This window comes from Trichechus manatus, unplaced genomic scaffold (assembly GCF_000243295.1).
Source record: "Trichechus manatus latirostris isolate Lorelei unplaced genomic scaffold, TriManLat1.0 scaffold00056, whole genome shotgun sequence".
Classification (NCBI taxonomy): domain Eukaryota; kingdom Metazoa; phylum Chordata; class Mammalia; order Sirenia; family Trichechidae; genus Trichechus; species Trichechus manatus.
The window spans coordinates 3,553,647-3,568,717 of NW_004443992.1; the positions used below are offsets into that span (position 1 = coordinate 3,553,647).

General features: G+C 39.2%; 1 protein-coding gene across 1 annotated transcript in view; it reads right to left on the minus strand.

The window, feature by feature from the left end:
- HECW2 (HECT, C2 and WW domain containing E3 ubiquitin protein ligase 2) overlaps positions 1–15,071 on the minus strand; it is a 438,203-nt gene that overhangs the window by 185,623 nt on the left and 237,509 nt on the right. Inside the window, exon 5 of the mRNA XM_004378178.2 lies at positions 3,662–3,769. Within this exon, the coding sequence (XP_004378235.1) occupies positions 3,662–3,769 (108 nt within the window). The remainder of the gene's footprint in view (positions 1–3,661; positions 3,770–15,071) is intronic.

The window sequence follows — 15,071 nt, forward strand, 5'->3', positions numbered from 1 at the left end:
TTTCTCACTCCATTTGGTGCTTGGCTGAGTTCTTTATCTCTTCATTTGATGTTTTAGGGTTTCAGGATTGTTGTATTCTCTGTTCGGCTTAGTTTTTCGGATCTTTGCTGTGGAGGAACAGCGTGGTGCCTCTGCCTAGAGCGCCATTTTGCTGGAACTCCACCAAGACAGCTTTTAAAACCTTTTACATTTCACAGCTCAAGTATGCATACTATACAGATAATCCATTCTTTTTCTGTAAGCCTAAGCTCACTTGATGCATATTTGACAAGTCTTATGACAAATAGGTGCAGATGAAGCTGATTTTCCTCTCCAATGTCCAGGAAGGTCATTTACCCAAAATTAAACATGTTTTTGTCCTTCCAATCCATTCAAATAGACCATGTCTGGTTCACCTGCCTCCTCTGGGGGTTTTATCCAGAGAAACCAAAGCTGTTCTTTATATTCTGAAATAGCCTAGACAGTGCTCAAACCCAGGTTTTCCCAGAAACTCAGATCAATTTTCAGAGAATTTTACTTTGAATGAACTTCTGATGGGCTAAGGATAAACACATTTTCTTTCTGAAGATGAAAGCAAAAGTTTTAAAATACCGTGAGTTTTCAAGATCAGAAGCTGAAAACATTCAGAACTTCAGAAGTTGTCCAAACCTCAATTTTTTTTTTTTAGGTTCCAAGCTCCAGCTCGACAGATTTAAGCAAAACGATATGCTGTGATGTCCTCTTAGGTCTGCTCTAGTCAGACATGGGGTAAAAAAGTGATGTCTGATCGGATTTTACTTCTAAGCACTGATATAAATACAACCTGAGACATTTTGATACTGCAAAGATAGGGATTTTGGGGGGAGGCCTCATTCTGATTTACTGAAGACAAGCTTATTCTAATGTAGAATCTTCCTGAAATTCCTATTCATTGTCCTTAGACTTTCTTTCTGAGTTCTTAAAAAATATATATTACTGAGTATTTCCAGTTTTACAACCATATTACATAATATCTCCAATTTTATGTGTGAAGAATTAAAAGTGAAAATGCTGAATTAGAGGAGGAAAAAAAAACTTATTTTCTTCATTTCCAATTCCTAGCTTTAATGTCAAGCCAACTTCTATACACTACTAGAGTGAGACATAGAGAAAAACATTTGTCAAGAAGGGGTATTTACCATAGCCTAATCAGCCAGGACATTACACATCTAATTCTTTCGCAGGAGAAAGAAAATCAATCATGACATTTACTCTGCAGACAGGGTTTTTCTCACATAGTGTTCCAAACTATAGCAGCATGTAACGCTAACTTCTTCCTAGGTGTTCAAACAAGCCCCATAATTGAAATCCACACCCTCCAACAAGAGGTAACCATTCCCAGCAGTTTTCAGCATCATGGAGTGAACAGAAGGTGGTTTTACCTTTTTCCCTGAAGTTGAGTTGGCCATATTTCCCAAATAGGCTTCCCTTAAACCCTGGGATCCTTTCAGAGGAATCACACTGAACATAAAACTACTTCCCATTCCATTTTCCTCACATTTTTCTCCCCTTTCTATTTCCCTCATTACTTTTGTAGTAATGCCAGCTGTGCAAATGTTAGAAAGTTAAGAGAAGATGCAATAAGCAAGAAAAACAAACTATCCATAATCTCACCTCCCAGTAACAACTCTTGTTCCCATTTTGGCAAATTTCCTTCCAAACCTTTTCTTATATGCTTGCTATGCTATTAGTTGGCGTTATGCTGTATGTATCTGCTTTTGTTTCTCCACATATCATGAACAATTGTCCTTAAAAATTGCATCTACTTTAGGTTAAAAGAGGGAATGTAGCCATAAAATTGAACTACGAAAAGAAGACACTCATTAGAGGGTAGAAGCAGGATTAGAGAAAGCTCTGGCCTACCATTAAAAATAGTGGAAGAAACTGTCTGATGCCTTTAATGGCAATTCAAAGGAATAGTTTTTAATTTTTCTTTAATAACTTTTTATGTTTTATATGCTTCAATAAATATATACCTGCAACAGGTTTCCATTTAATCAAAACTTGCTCTAATATTAGGAGCCCTGGTGACGCAGTGGTTGAGCACTCAGCTGTGAACTGAAAGGTTGGCGGTTCAAATCTACCAGCTGCTCCATGGGAGAAAGATGGGGCAGTCTGCTTCCATAAAGATTTACAGCCTTGGAAACTGTATAGGGCAGTTCTACTTTGTCCTACAGGGTTGCTATGACTCAGAATTGACTTGATGGCAGTGGGGGTTTGGTTTGGGTTACTCTTATTTTTCAAGGTTTAATAAATATCATCATTAAGTATTAGAATTCACACATTCTCTCTCTTAGTTAAATCCCTTGCATATACAAATCTTAATTCTTACACAGAGATCAACAATTCAGGAAAAAAATTTAAGGATCTCAATTTTTCTACATTAACGAAAAAGAAAAATATAGTCTGTAAATGGTTCCGTAAACCTGGACCAACCAGTATAGCATTTATTCATTTTATCTATTTCACAGAAATTTACTGAGTATTTACTATGTTCCCAACAATATTAGTGGCAAATATAAACTACCCCCTCCATCCAAAATAAAAAGGGATGAGATGTTTACGTGCACCATGTGATATATATATATATATATATATAAGCATTTGTATTCAGAAATAAACATAACATCAGATCAACTGGCTAATGGCTGAGTCATCTGCAGCTAATTTGCGATTCCTATTAAGTTGACCTCCATGGCAGCATGCCCTAGGCTACTTCATTAACCCTTTGTAAAGACCAAGACCCAATGGCTGCTAGTTATTCTGCTGCTAAGAAAAATAATAATGAAGTATTCTAAAGTCAAGTAAAATTCTTAAATTACTGATATTTTGAATTATTCTTTCTGCTTCCTGAAATTAGTATAAGTAATTTAACAAAACTTACAGATATATATACAAGGGCATATAAAAATGTGTGATATTTAAAATAACCATGTTGTTGATGTATGCTATCAAGTTGATTCCAATTCGCAGCAACCCTATAGGACAGAGCAGAACTGCCCCATAGGGTTTCCTAGGCTGTAATCTTTACAGAAGCAGATTACCAGGTCTTTTCTCCTGCGGAGTCACTGGGTTGGTTCGAACCGCTGACCTTTCGGTTAGCAGCCAAGTGCTTAAACACTGCGCCACCAGGGCGCCTTAAAATAACCATATATAACTTATATAACATACATGCATAAAGCATGTGTGTGTATATATATATTTACATATATACGATGTACATATTTATGTATGTGCACACATATATACACGCACACACATTTACTTATTTCAAAATATGTGAACATTCTCTAATGGGAATTTTCTAAGGCAATATATTTTCACAGTTTGAGCTGCCCCAAACCCCTTGCCACTGAGCCACTTCTGACTCAGAGCAACTCTACAGGACAAAGTAGAACTGCTCCAGAGGGTTTCCAAGTCTGTGAATCTTCATGAAAGCAGACTGCCACATCTTTCTACCAGGGAGCAGCTTACAGGTTTGAACTGCTGACCTTTCAGTTAGCAGCCAAGTGCTTAACCACTGGGCCATCAGAGCTACACAGCATAAATATATAAATCAGAACCAAACATTTGAAAATAACTTTCAGAAATAATATGTAGATTTCTGCATACTGAAGCTTATATTTCACGCTTAGTTACTTACGTTCCATAAAATACGGCCCAGGCTCAATTCTCCATACAATTTGTCCTTTTTGTGTTCCAGTCACACCCCTGTTTTTAGAATCCCAGAAGTTGGCTGGAGAATTCTCATCTGGAAAATCCAAAGAAACACTTCTTAGCTTAATTATAACCCGGTATTCATTCATTCATTTTAGAACTTGAATCAGTCTTTCCTTAGCTCAAAAATTAGTACAAGTTCTAAAATAAATGGAAAACAGATAAAGGGGAAAATATTAATAAATACTTTTCTCAATGACTGCTTTCCAGTAGATTATTACTATGGATTTCTATGCCTGTCTTTATATGGGAGAATTAGAGAGGGAGGGTGAAAAGAAGATGGCATCTCTGGACTTGGCCAGGTGGGTCAATGATGCCAGACAGAACAGCAAAGAACAACCGGGACTACTGCTACAGCTGCAGCATAAAGCTCATTCATAAGAAAGGGGCTGGGGTGAGCTCCCATCTATAAAAGCCTTTATAAAAAGGAAAGGAAGAATAATGCTGGAAGAATAGGACAGTGCTCAAGATGATATGAATAAAAGGGATATTCGGCTATGTAACTGAGTCAACACAGAGCACAGCATGAACAGTGTTCGGGAGATACAACCAAGTCATCATGTCTGCTAGGACAGTCTTTTATATAAGGCCAAAGACAGCAAACCTCAAGCCAAGATGAGAAAAGGAAAGAGGGAGCATTTACGCTGTTGTGTGGAAAAATAGAAAGGGCAGTGATGCAAAGAATAGGCCTGAAAGCAGTATTTCCCAAGCTTTCTGACCTCATGGCCCACAGACGATGGTTAACACTTGTAGGGCACATGGGGGTACTTGAAAGACATGCCTACAATTAAAGAAAAGGGCTATACTAGAGATGTGCGTACTTTTACAGTGTCAAAGGAGGACAAAGGAGGAAGTAGTTAATGCTCCAAGTGTGCATATATAGTTAATAACAGCCCCGGATCTGTCAAGCTTGAGTGCCTTTGGGAGATATCCTCTGGGAGATCTGCAACTCTGAGCCAGTCATTAAGGTCCCCATTCATTCCTTTGCTTCACCATCATTCCCTAGACGTATCTTTCACCTTCCAAGGTTCATTTTTTGGTTTCCATAAATGGTCATCGGAAGCAAAGAACAAATGACAATATCCTTTTCTCCCTTGGAAAAGTAGGATTAATTATGTTAACCTACAGGGTGACTGGAAAGAGTAACTACAAAATTTAAAAATACTTTTTAAAAAATGCCACAGAAAGCTAAAATCATGTAAACATAAAAACTTAGTTTTTTAAATCCTCCTTCCCTATAATAGTTTATGCACAGGAGTGGATAGATGTGAGAATTATTTTTAAGATTTATTTTATTCCTACACATTACTTTTGGATTTTTAGAAAAAGTCCTGTGAATAGGCTTTAAGAGAATATATAAGAGACATGATCAGATATATCAAACATAATTTGGATTTGGAAATGTTTCTATGTCTATGTTAATATTTCCAAACCTCCATAGAGTAATGGAAACAAAATAGGAACAAACAAGTATTCAAAGTCCTCATCTTTCTATCAACCCAGGGGAGTTGAGAAGAGATGAGAAATTTTGTGAGAAAAATGTCATGTGACAGATTGTGCCAGAGGGGTGAAAAAGATGCTTACAAATTTTGTTTTGCATTAAAGTAATCCCATCTCCTCCCTATACTTTCTAAAAAACAAATGGCATAAAGATCTGCATTTATCTTCAATTACTTTTTGGATACAAACTGAATCTAACTATGTGCTAACACTGGATCATAAGGGGGCTGGCCTTATTCTGCTTACAGTGGGGAATGAGATGGCTTGTCTGGGATTTGGGGAGCAATACTAAGCTACAATTGAATGAAAATGAATATTCTAGACCTGAACAAAGAATGCACCTTCACCTGGGCTGCTTAACTGTCCAAACTGCACATTCAGTATCATACACTGTGCACATTACTGGAGTCCTACCGCAACATGAGAGGGAAAAAAATGACCATGACTTTGAGTTATGAATTATATTGTGAGGGAGGGAAAGCCTTTACCACTGAACATACCAAACAGAGCACTACTCTTAATTTAGTGCAATCAGAGTTCATTAATGAATCTGCAAACTTGTCTTTAGTTTTTAGCCTACCCTCCCTTGATGCCTAATTCCTTAAACTGAATCCCTCTCTGGATGGAAAAGAGAGGGATTCGGTTTAAGACCTGCTTAGACATTACAGTCATGATAGTACGCCACCAGCTGAGAATGCACCCGCTGGAAATGCGCCACCATGGCTCTGAAGTCACTTAAATGCCCATTTTCTTTAAGGCACAAGAAAGATTTGCTGAGAGCAATGTGTCAGAGAGATGCAAGATGTGGCCTTGCAAGTATTTGTGCACTGGAAGGTGTGAACACCACAGCTTCTGATGGGGACAGCATCGCTGCCAGAAAGGAATACGTGGCAGGGTGGAGAGTAGCTGGGACACACATGTTGAATTCAACCTCATGCACCAAGTATGAAAGAGATGTTTTATTATTGCCTACCTCTATGGGATCCTTGGGTGGTGCAAACGGTTAATGTGCTCAGCTGCTAATCTAAAGGTTGGAGGTTCAAGTCTACCTAGAGGCAATTTGGAAGAAAGGTCTGGTGATCTACTTCCAAAAAATCAACCACTGAAAACCCTATGGAGCACAGTTCTTCTATGACATACAGTGGGGTCACCATGAGTCTCAGTCGAATCAACAGCAACTAGTTTGGTTTGTTTATCTCTATGGGAGGCCACCCACCAGGGGGTGATGGAGTCCAACCCAGAGCATCGGAAATGCTTCACTAAAACCATGCTGGGGTGATCTACACCTGGGTCCTCACCACAGCCCTTGGGAGCCACCTGAACACTCACACCTCCAGATATGCTGGGCACAGGTATGAAGTACTGCTCAACAACTTTTTATACAAAACAGCTGATCCTAAAGTATTTAATTAAACACTCATTTTGACAAGGGAGAGACCACCAACAGACTAGTAGGAAGAAAATCATGGGCTTATTTCAGCAAATTCTTCCCAAGAATTTCAGTCATGGCCCAGAATATGAAGTAATAAGCAGTTCAGAGAGGGCCGATAAAATAGACAATCTGAAACACAGCTAATGTTTACATATTCAAACACATCTCTCCTCTGCTCAAAACACTTCAGTGGTTCCTTATTTCTCTCAGAGTAAACCCTAAGTCCTTATGAAGGCTTACAAAGGCCTACAGGAACTGTCCTTGCCTCTGCAATAGAACTCCGACCTCATCTTTCCCTACATGCTCCCTCTCCCTCCTCACTTTACTCAGCCAGTCTGGCCTCCCCGATGTCCTCAAAAGCAGTCGGGAATCTACCTTTAGGCCTTTGCTGCAGCTGTTGTATTTGCCTGGAACTTTCTCCCAGATATCCTTATGGCTCAATCCTTCTCCTTCCATTCTTTGCTTAAACATCATCTTCTCAATGAGGCCTACCCTGGCTCCCTGTTTAAAACCACAACTCCTCCTCCGGCATTTCTGGACTATCTCAGCTCCGCTCAACTTGTTTTCCAAAACCCTTATCCCCATCTAACATGATATATAACTTACTTATGTTTCTTGTATATTCTCTGTCTTCTTTCCTAGAATGTAAACTCCAAGAGGTCAAAGACTTTTTCTGTTCTGTTCACTGACATATTCCAAATGCCAAGAATGCACACAGATGCTCAGATTTGATGAATGAAAGGTGTCTTATCTTCTTCTGATTATGATCGTTAAGACATTAACTGAATAAACCAAAATCAGCTGCCATTGAGTCAATTACCACTCATGGTGACCTCATGTGTGTCAGAGAAGAGCTGTGCTCCATAGGGTTCTCAATTGCTGATTTTTCAGAAGTAGACTGCCAGGCCTCTCTTCTGAGGTGCCTCTGAATAGACTTAAACTGCCAACCTTTTGGTTATCAGTCAATTCTGACTCATAGCAGAACTCAAATTCTCTGACAATACTTCAAATGGAAAAATATTAAAGGTCTACTTATTCAAGAAATCTATTTTATTTGGCTACTATAAAAATTTATAATCTCATGATGCAAACAAAATAAGGCATTTGTAATAGTTTTATCCAATTTCATAATTAAAATATCAGCAGAAACTAGATGCTCCCTGTAAAATTTGAGGTTTAAAACTTTCCAGAGTCTTTGTCAAGTACAATTTGCTGTCAGCACATAATTTTCCCCCATCATATTTTTAAAGCTATTTTCCTCTGGCAATTATACTTTTATAATGAGAACATGAGTCCAAGCTCTTTCAAAGGGTCAAATATGGCCAGCATTTGGTAGCTTAGTAAACAGCTTAGCACAAGGCCCAAAATTAAGCCCCTCAGGAATATTTTATGACAATGACCCTAAAATGCCTCAAACTTATTCTGCGCACCAAGGCTGACATTTTAGAAAAGACTTCCTGTTGCTAAAGAACTTGCATGAGAAAATGTAAATGATTTTTTTTCTAAAGGTCCACAGTTTGGGGCAAAGTGATGACAGTCTAAAGAGAGCTGGGAGGAACAGTTTGCCCCAGAAGAAAACAGCAAGTGTAGAAGTGATATAGAAAGAAATTAAAAATTAGTTCAACAAATATTTATTGAGCACCCACTATCTGCCAGGCAATATTACAGGGAACAAGGATTCTCAAGGGAATAAGAGAGTCAAAGTCCCTGTCTTCATGGAGATTATGGTCCAGTGAGGAAGGTGGTCAATAAGCAGATACATCAACACATAATATAAGGTGATGTCAGGTAATGATATTGTGCCTTGAAGAAAGATAGCCAGGTGTAGGGTAGAAACAGATTGGTGGGAGAGTGCTATTTCAACAGATCTGAATGAAGTGAGGGAGTGAATGAAGTGAGGGAGATTTGGCAGAATGGGCATTTCAAGCAAGAAACGTACTGTTAATTTTTTGTGTCAACTTGGCAAGGCTATTGTTCTCAGTTGTTTGGCCAAACACTAGTCTAGTTGCTGTCATGGAGTGATTACAAGTGATTAAATCAGCGGTCTTGGGTTCAGCAGATTACCTTCCATAAGGTAGTATAGTGTCCTGTCGTGTTGTGTGATGTCATGTAATTACCTTACATCTAATATAATGTAATGCTGTCACCTTCCATGATGTGTTGTTGTTGTTGTTGTTGGGTGCTGTCAAATCGGTTCCGACTCATAGCAACCCTAGGTACAACAGAACGAAACACTGCCTGGTCCTGCACCATCCTCAGAATTGTTGTTATGTTTGAGCCCATTGTTGCAACCACTGTGTCAATCCATCTTGTTGAGGGTCTTCCTCTTTCACTGACCCTCTACTTTACCAAGCATGATATCCTTCTCCAGGGACTGGGCCTTCCTAATTAACATGTCCAGATTACTTGAGATAAAGTCTTACCATCCTCGCTTCCAAGGAGCACTCTGGCTGTATTTTTTCCAAGGCAGACTTGTTTGTTCTTCTGGCAGTTTGTGGTATACTCAATATTTTTTGCCAATACCATAATTCAAAGGCATCAACTCTTCTTTGGTCTTCCTTATTCATTGTGCAGCTTTTGCATGCATATGAGGCAATTAAAAATATCATGGCATGGGCCAGACATACCTTAGTCCTCAAAGTGACATCTTTACTTTTTAACACTTTAACGAGGTCTTTTGCAGAAGATTTGCCCAATTCCATAACGTAATGTAATTACTTTACATCTAATGTAATATAATGCTATCACCTCCCATAATGTAACCTAGTGTAATGTTGTCAATCAGTTGAGGTCATACCAGTGTAAGGTGGCTTCTAAACCTAATTACTTCTGAGCTATAAAAAGACCAGAATAAACACAAAGACACAACACAAACAGAACAAGATATACAACATGTGAGGATTCCCTACAAGCAAAGGAACCAAGGAATGCCTGGGACTACCGACAAGAAAGAACCAACATGGCCGAGACCCTGATTTGTACTTTTAGCCTCCAGAACTACAAGAAAATAAATTTCTGTTCTTTAAAGTCAACCACTTGTGGTACTTCTGTTATGGCAGCACTAGGTAATGAAGACAAACATATACAAGAACATGAAATAAGAACAAGCCTACCATGTACCAAGGAACAACAAAGTGATGCAGCTAGAGCAGAGTGAAGGAGCAGAGTTTGGGAGAAGATGAGATTGGAAAGATAGGCAGGGGCTAGCTTGTTGTTAGTTGCTGTCAAGCCAGCTCCAACCCCTGGTGACTTGAGGTATAACATTATGAAACATTGCCCAGTCCTACACCAGCTTGTAGACTGCAATATTAATAACAATAATAATAATAAACACTCCGTATAACTTATTATGTGCCACGTACATTTATTAACTCATTTAAGCCTCTAACTACCCTTTGAGGTAGATAGTATTATCATCCTCCATTTTACAGACGTGGAAACTGAGTCACAGAAAGGTTGAAAAACTTGCCTAAGAACAGCTAACTAATACATGCAGGGTGAACCCAGGCTATCTTGTTCCAGAGACATGTTCCTCAACATTAAACTGCACCATGGCGAGGAGTTTGGATTTCATTCTGAGGATGATGGAAAGTCATTGGAAGATTTTGATCTAGGTTTTAAAAAAATCATTCTGGCTGCTGTGTGCACAGTAGACCATAGAGAGGAACAATGCTTCATGTCCAGGTTTAGCACCAAACATTTCAGCAATAACCTGAACATGACTCTCCTCCCATTTCTATCCTTCCTGTGCAGACAAAGCTACAGCAGATGTAAATATCCACCCTTAGTGGAAAAGGCCACAAACCAATTTCAGAGTCTTCGGTTCAATGGATCCTATGAGGTGGCTCATCCACCTCCAAGCCTTCCCCAAGCCAAACCACCATCCTATAACTTCATTCACTAAGTCCACCATGCTCTTCCTCTCCCTCCCTTTATTCAAACAGCCCCCAAAAGTCCAACTTTCCCACGTTTAACCTTAATCAATCGAAATATAAAGCTCTAATTCTCTGCCACTTAGCAACTCAATAGAACCCTTAATGAAACATATTTAATATATCACTAGTGTTTAGTCCACATGAGCCCTCTGTTTACCAGAAGTTAGGTTTTCTCTTTTTAGGTACATTACATACACTGCAGGTGCAGTGGGAGTAATACACTGTTGATAATGATGCTGCCAGGGTGATGGTAAGATCCCAGGATTTCAAGAATCGGCAGACCTGTGTTTAAATTCCATTTCTCCCATTTACTGTATTTATGACCTTAGACAAGTCTTGAGACTGCACAGCCTCCATTTTCTCTAGCTTGGAAAGCTATGAGGAAACCTTGAGGACAGCATGTGAACCTGCAGAAGTCAGTGACAGGCACATACTAGGAGCTAAATAGATGAGTTTTTAAAACTTTTCATCCATTTCTTCCTTCTTCCAACAGGAACTATATTTCTTCTTTTAAAACCCATAAGCACAATTCCTCAACATCATTTCCTTAATTTTTAAAACTTATTTTGTTCTAGTTTCTCATAAATATACATTAAAACAAAAATATGCTTATTTGTATTTTTTGAGACTCTGTTTATTAACAGATGCCAAATGACAAGGCAGCAAAGGAGAAGTCCTTACTGTACAGTAATAATAAACTTTGTCACTAAGAGCGTAGCACCGTACCTCACACATAGTATCTCAATATGCCAAATTCTTGGTTGGAAGGTCACACAAACATTAAACTTCTGTTAATAAGTTTTAGGCCAGTCCTGATAAAGAACCAGGGGGACACCCCCTCATCTCCCTACACAATAAAACCAAGACTTTGAATACAATGCTCAACTTGGGACTCTCTACCTTAGCATTATATGTGTAAAAAGCTGCCAGAAATGCTAATGGGATTTTGATTACATGTCCTCCTTTCTTTTCTCTAATCATTATTTTAAAAAATAATATCATTAAAAATAATAATAATACCATGCAAAAACTAAGCTCTCACTCAAAGATAATTCCCTTTAACAGCAAGTGAAGTTTAAAAGCCAACTCTAGATCTTCAGGATGAAAACGTGGCTTTTATATTGCACCTAACAGCTAACCATTCTAAGAAATAAACAATCATTATAAAACACAATGTTCAACACAAAAGCATCCTTTGGTTAGGAGTAAACTACTCCTTTGATCTTAATGCGCTCATACAATAAGGACTGGAAACTCTAATAGCTAACCTTATTTAAAGAAGGTTATCCTTATTGAACTGAACCAAATACTTGTTGGAGCCAATCCAAACTCAGTCTGAAAATATTAGTTAGAAGTATGTGAAATATGCATTGCTATTGATTCCCAAGGTTAATTTTGCAGAAGTGGCTGCTTCCTGTGGGTCTTTCCCAAAGACTGATTTACCAGAAGATGAATGATCTCAGACATTAGACAGCTCACCTGAATCTTCACTAAACCACCCACTTACTTTTAACTAGACTGAGCATTTCTCAGATGTTCTCAGAGAGAGGGCTACATTCTATTCAGGGCAATACAGGAATTGTCACCATGCCTGACGCTCAGGCACTCACTGCAGTTTCACCCTGTATAGCAATAAGAAAACACCCCACACACATAACCCTTGAGAACGACTAATAGGCATTTTATACCTAAAAAGTAAAATTTTCATTGGAAAAAAATAATTTATAAGGGGTTAAGATACAATTAGGAAACCTAGTAGGGCAATGTTTAAGCGCTCAGCTGCTAACCAAAATGTTGGCCATTCAAACCCACCAGCAGCTCCGCAGGAGAAAAGATCTGGCTATCTGCTCTCTAAAGATTACAGCCTAAGAAACCTTATGGGGCAGTTCTACTCTGTCCTATAGGGTTGCTATGAGTTGGAATCAACTCAACGGCACACAACATCTACAAGATGGAACTAACATTTTGTCCTGGATTCATCTTGGTTTTTTAGACAATTAATTAAAGCAGATATTCTGCTTGTAATTTTTGAAGGTACATAGAAAAGTAGGTCAGTTTGCCACAGTTGCCCAAGAAAATCCTTAAAACTATGCTTTTATTCTTAAGGTTTTAAGATTTTTGTTACACCAGTCTCTGGAACGTGAATGTGTACGAATACCTGTCCATATAAACTTCAGATGAAAAATAAATCTTTCAACATCTCATTCCCTAAGAGCTTTAAAATTCATTTTAAAAAAATTATTCCAGGGGCAGACAACCTGTCATGAAATCTGTTTAGACTCTATCTAATGCCATTTTCAAAAGCATTCTTGTAGGTAGAACATGTAAAGTAACCCACTGAATACCAGTGGGACCTTGGAAATTCACGGTGAGGTGACTGGGCATTTATCTGAATATGTTTACATACTTTAATCCCAGCACTGATCTCCCATGCTGAGTTAAATGACTAAATGTGATTAAAATGCACTACATAGCTTGTTAGTAATTATCCCGAATCAAGCTAAAAGGGAACCATTATTTAAGAGCTTTTCAAAGAGAAAGACAGTTGGACAAAGAAATCAGGTGAGACTGAAATTCATTTCCCAGAACGTTCCAATAGCTTACCTCATTGAATCCCAAATAGTTCCTCTCTGCCTTTCCCAGGGTAGAATCCATCACTTCAAATCAGATTTAGGAAGCAGCAAGAAGAAAAATGATTCATTCTCCTTAAAATCATGGACTTGGCCTACCCACTTTGCAATTTCATTCACAGAAGTGTCCAGAACTGAAGTCAAGGCAGGTCTGGAGTCCTACAGGGACTTTGATTGCTCTGCAGGCTCACTTCACTGATGTGCCTGCTTCTCTTCCTCTTCCCCAAAGGATCCAGAAAGGAAATGCTAAGTGGGATTCAGTCAGGCCCCTATCGGGAAACTCTCGTCCAGCTAGGAACAGCACTGAGAGCCATTCTTGCCTTTCAGCAAGACTTAGCATTCTTCAGGCATTTTAAGTGAAAAAACATAACACATTATGTCCCCTCAGCTGAGGCAGTTGTGGCCACACCCCTGTAAAGGGTACAGGATGCAATCGCCCCATCCTCCCCTCAGCTTCCTTCCTTTGCTTTTCCATGGGAGAATTCCAAAGAATGAGTTATGTGCACACACACACACACACACACACACACACACACACAGCAGACTGATAGCAAACAAGCTGACGGAAGAGGGAAGCCTGCTGTTGAGTTTACTCATACTAGTGTGGCCACTATATGGGATCACAATTTAGTACTACCAATACTCAGATACACCATTCATTTAGGTTACTGAAATAAGCTTACAGGATCCTAACCAATCCAGAGTGGAATTCATGGACTTGTGAATTAAACTGCAAATAAAGACTAAAATTTTTTTCAAACATAAAATATAGCTTTAATGAAAATTCAAACGGTTATCAATCCAAATTTATTTTCACATTTAATGGAAAAATGGATACAATCATCAATTTAGCTTGTGCTTTTGTCTTATGCTAGGAAGAGGCTGGGGTGGGGAAATTGCCAGATCAGATCCATTGTTCTTTAATGGAGAAAGGGGCCTCCTGGAGCTGTTTGAGCCGTCTGTGGCAGACCTTGCAATTATGAAGTGCTGACTGAAAGGGTTGATGCAGTCAAAGGCTGCAAGTTTATCTCTTTCCAGGAAACATCCAGGAAAGCAGGATGAAATATCCCCATTTGTCAGGTGCATTTGCTGTAAAGTGAGGCAGACTGGGCTTGAGCTCCGTCCTACATTTGGTGGCTGTAATTTCCCACTACTCACCCCTTATCCCAGGCACAGTTTTCCTGAAGCCTCTAGGGGCCACAGAGCTTTGGGCTGGTTCTGGAACAGACTGAGTAAACACAGCAAGTCTGGAGCTCCAGAATTACCACCGCCCCATCCAGGCCTCCTCTGTACACTCCAAACCAGCCCAGTCTTAGAACAAATCACTATGGATCTTCGAGCATGTCCTAACAAACAACAATAATAGAAAGCATGTACAGAACGGCTACTGCATGCCACGGATACAGGAGATGTTTTAAAAGCAGTCTCTAAAGAGCTCCGTTGTGTTCTAAGAATGAGGTCAACAGCGTTACTGTTGTTGTTGTTGTTGTCTGGTGCCATAGAATTGGTTCCGACTCGTAGGGACCCTATGTATAACAGAACGAGACGACCCCTGGTCCTGCACCATTCTCACAATCGTTATGCTTGAGCCCACTGTTGCAGTCACTGTGTCAATTCATCTCATTGAGAGACTTTCTCTTTTTCCCTGACCCTCTGCTTTACCAAGCATGATGTCCTTCTCCAGGGACTGGTCCCTCCTGATAACATGTCCAAAGTATGTGAGACAAAGTCTCACCATCCTAGCTTCTAAGGAGCATTCTGGCTGTACTTCTTCCAAGACAGATTTGTTCATTCTTTTGGCAGTCCATGGTATATTCAATATTCTTCACCAACACCATA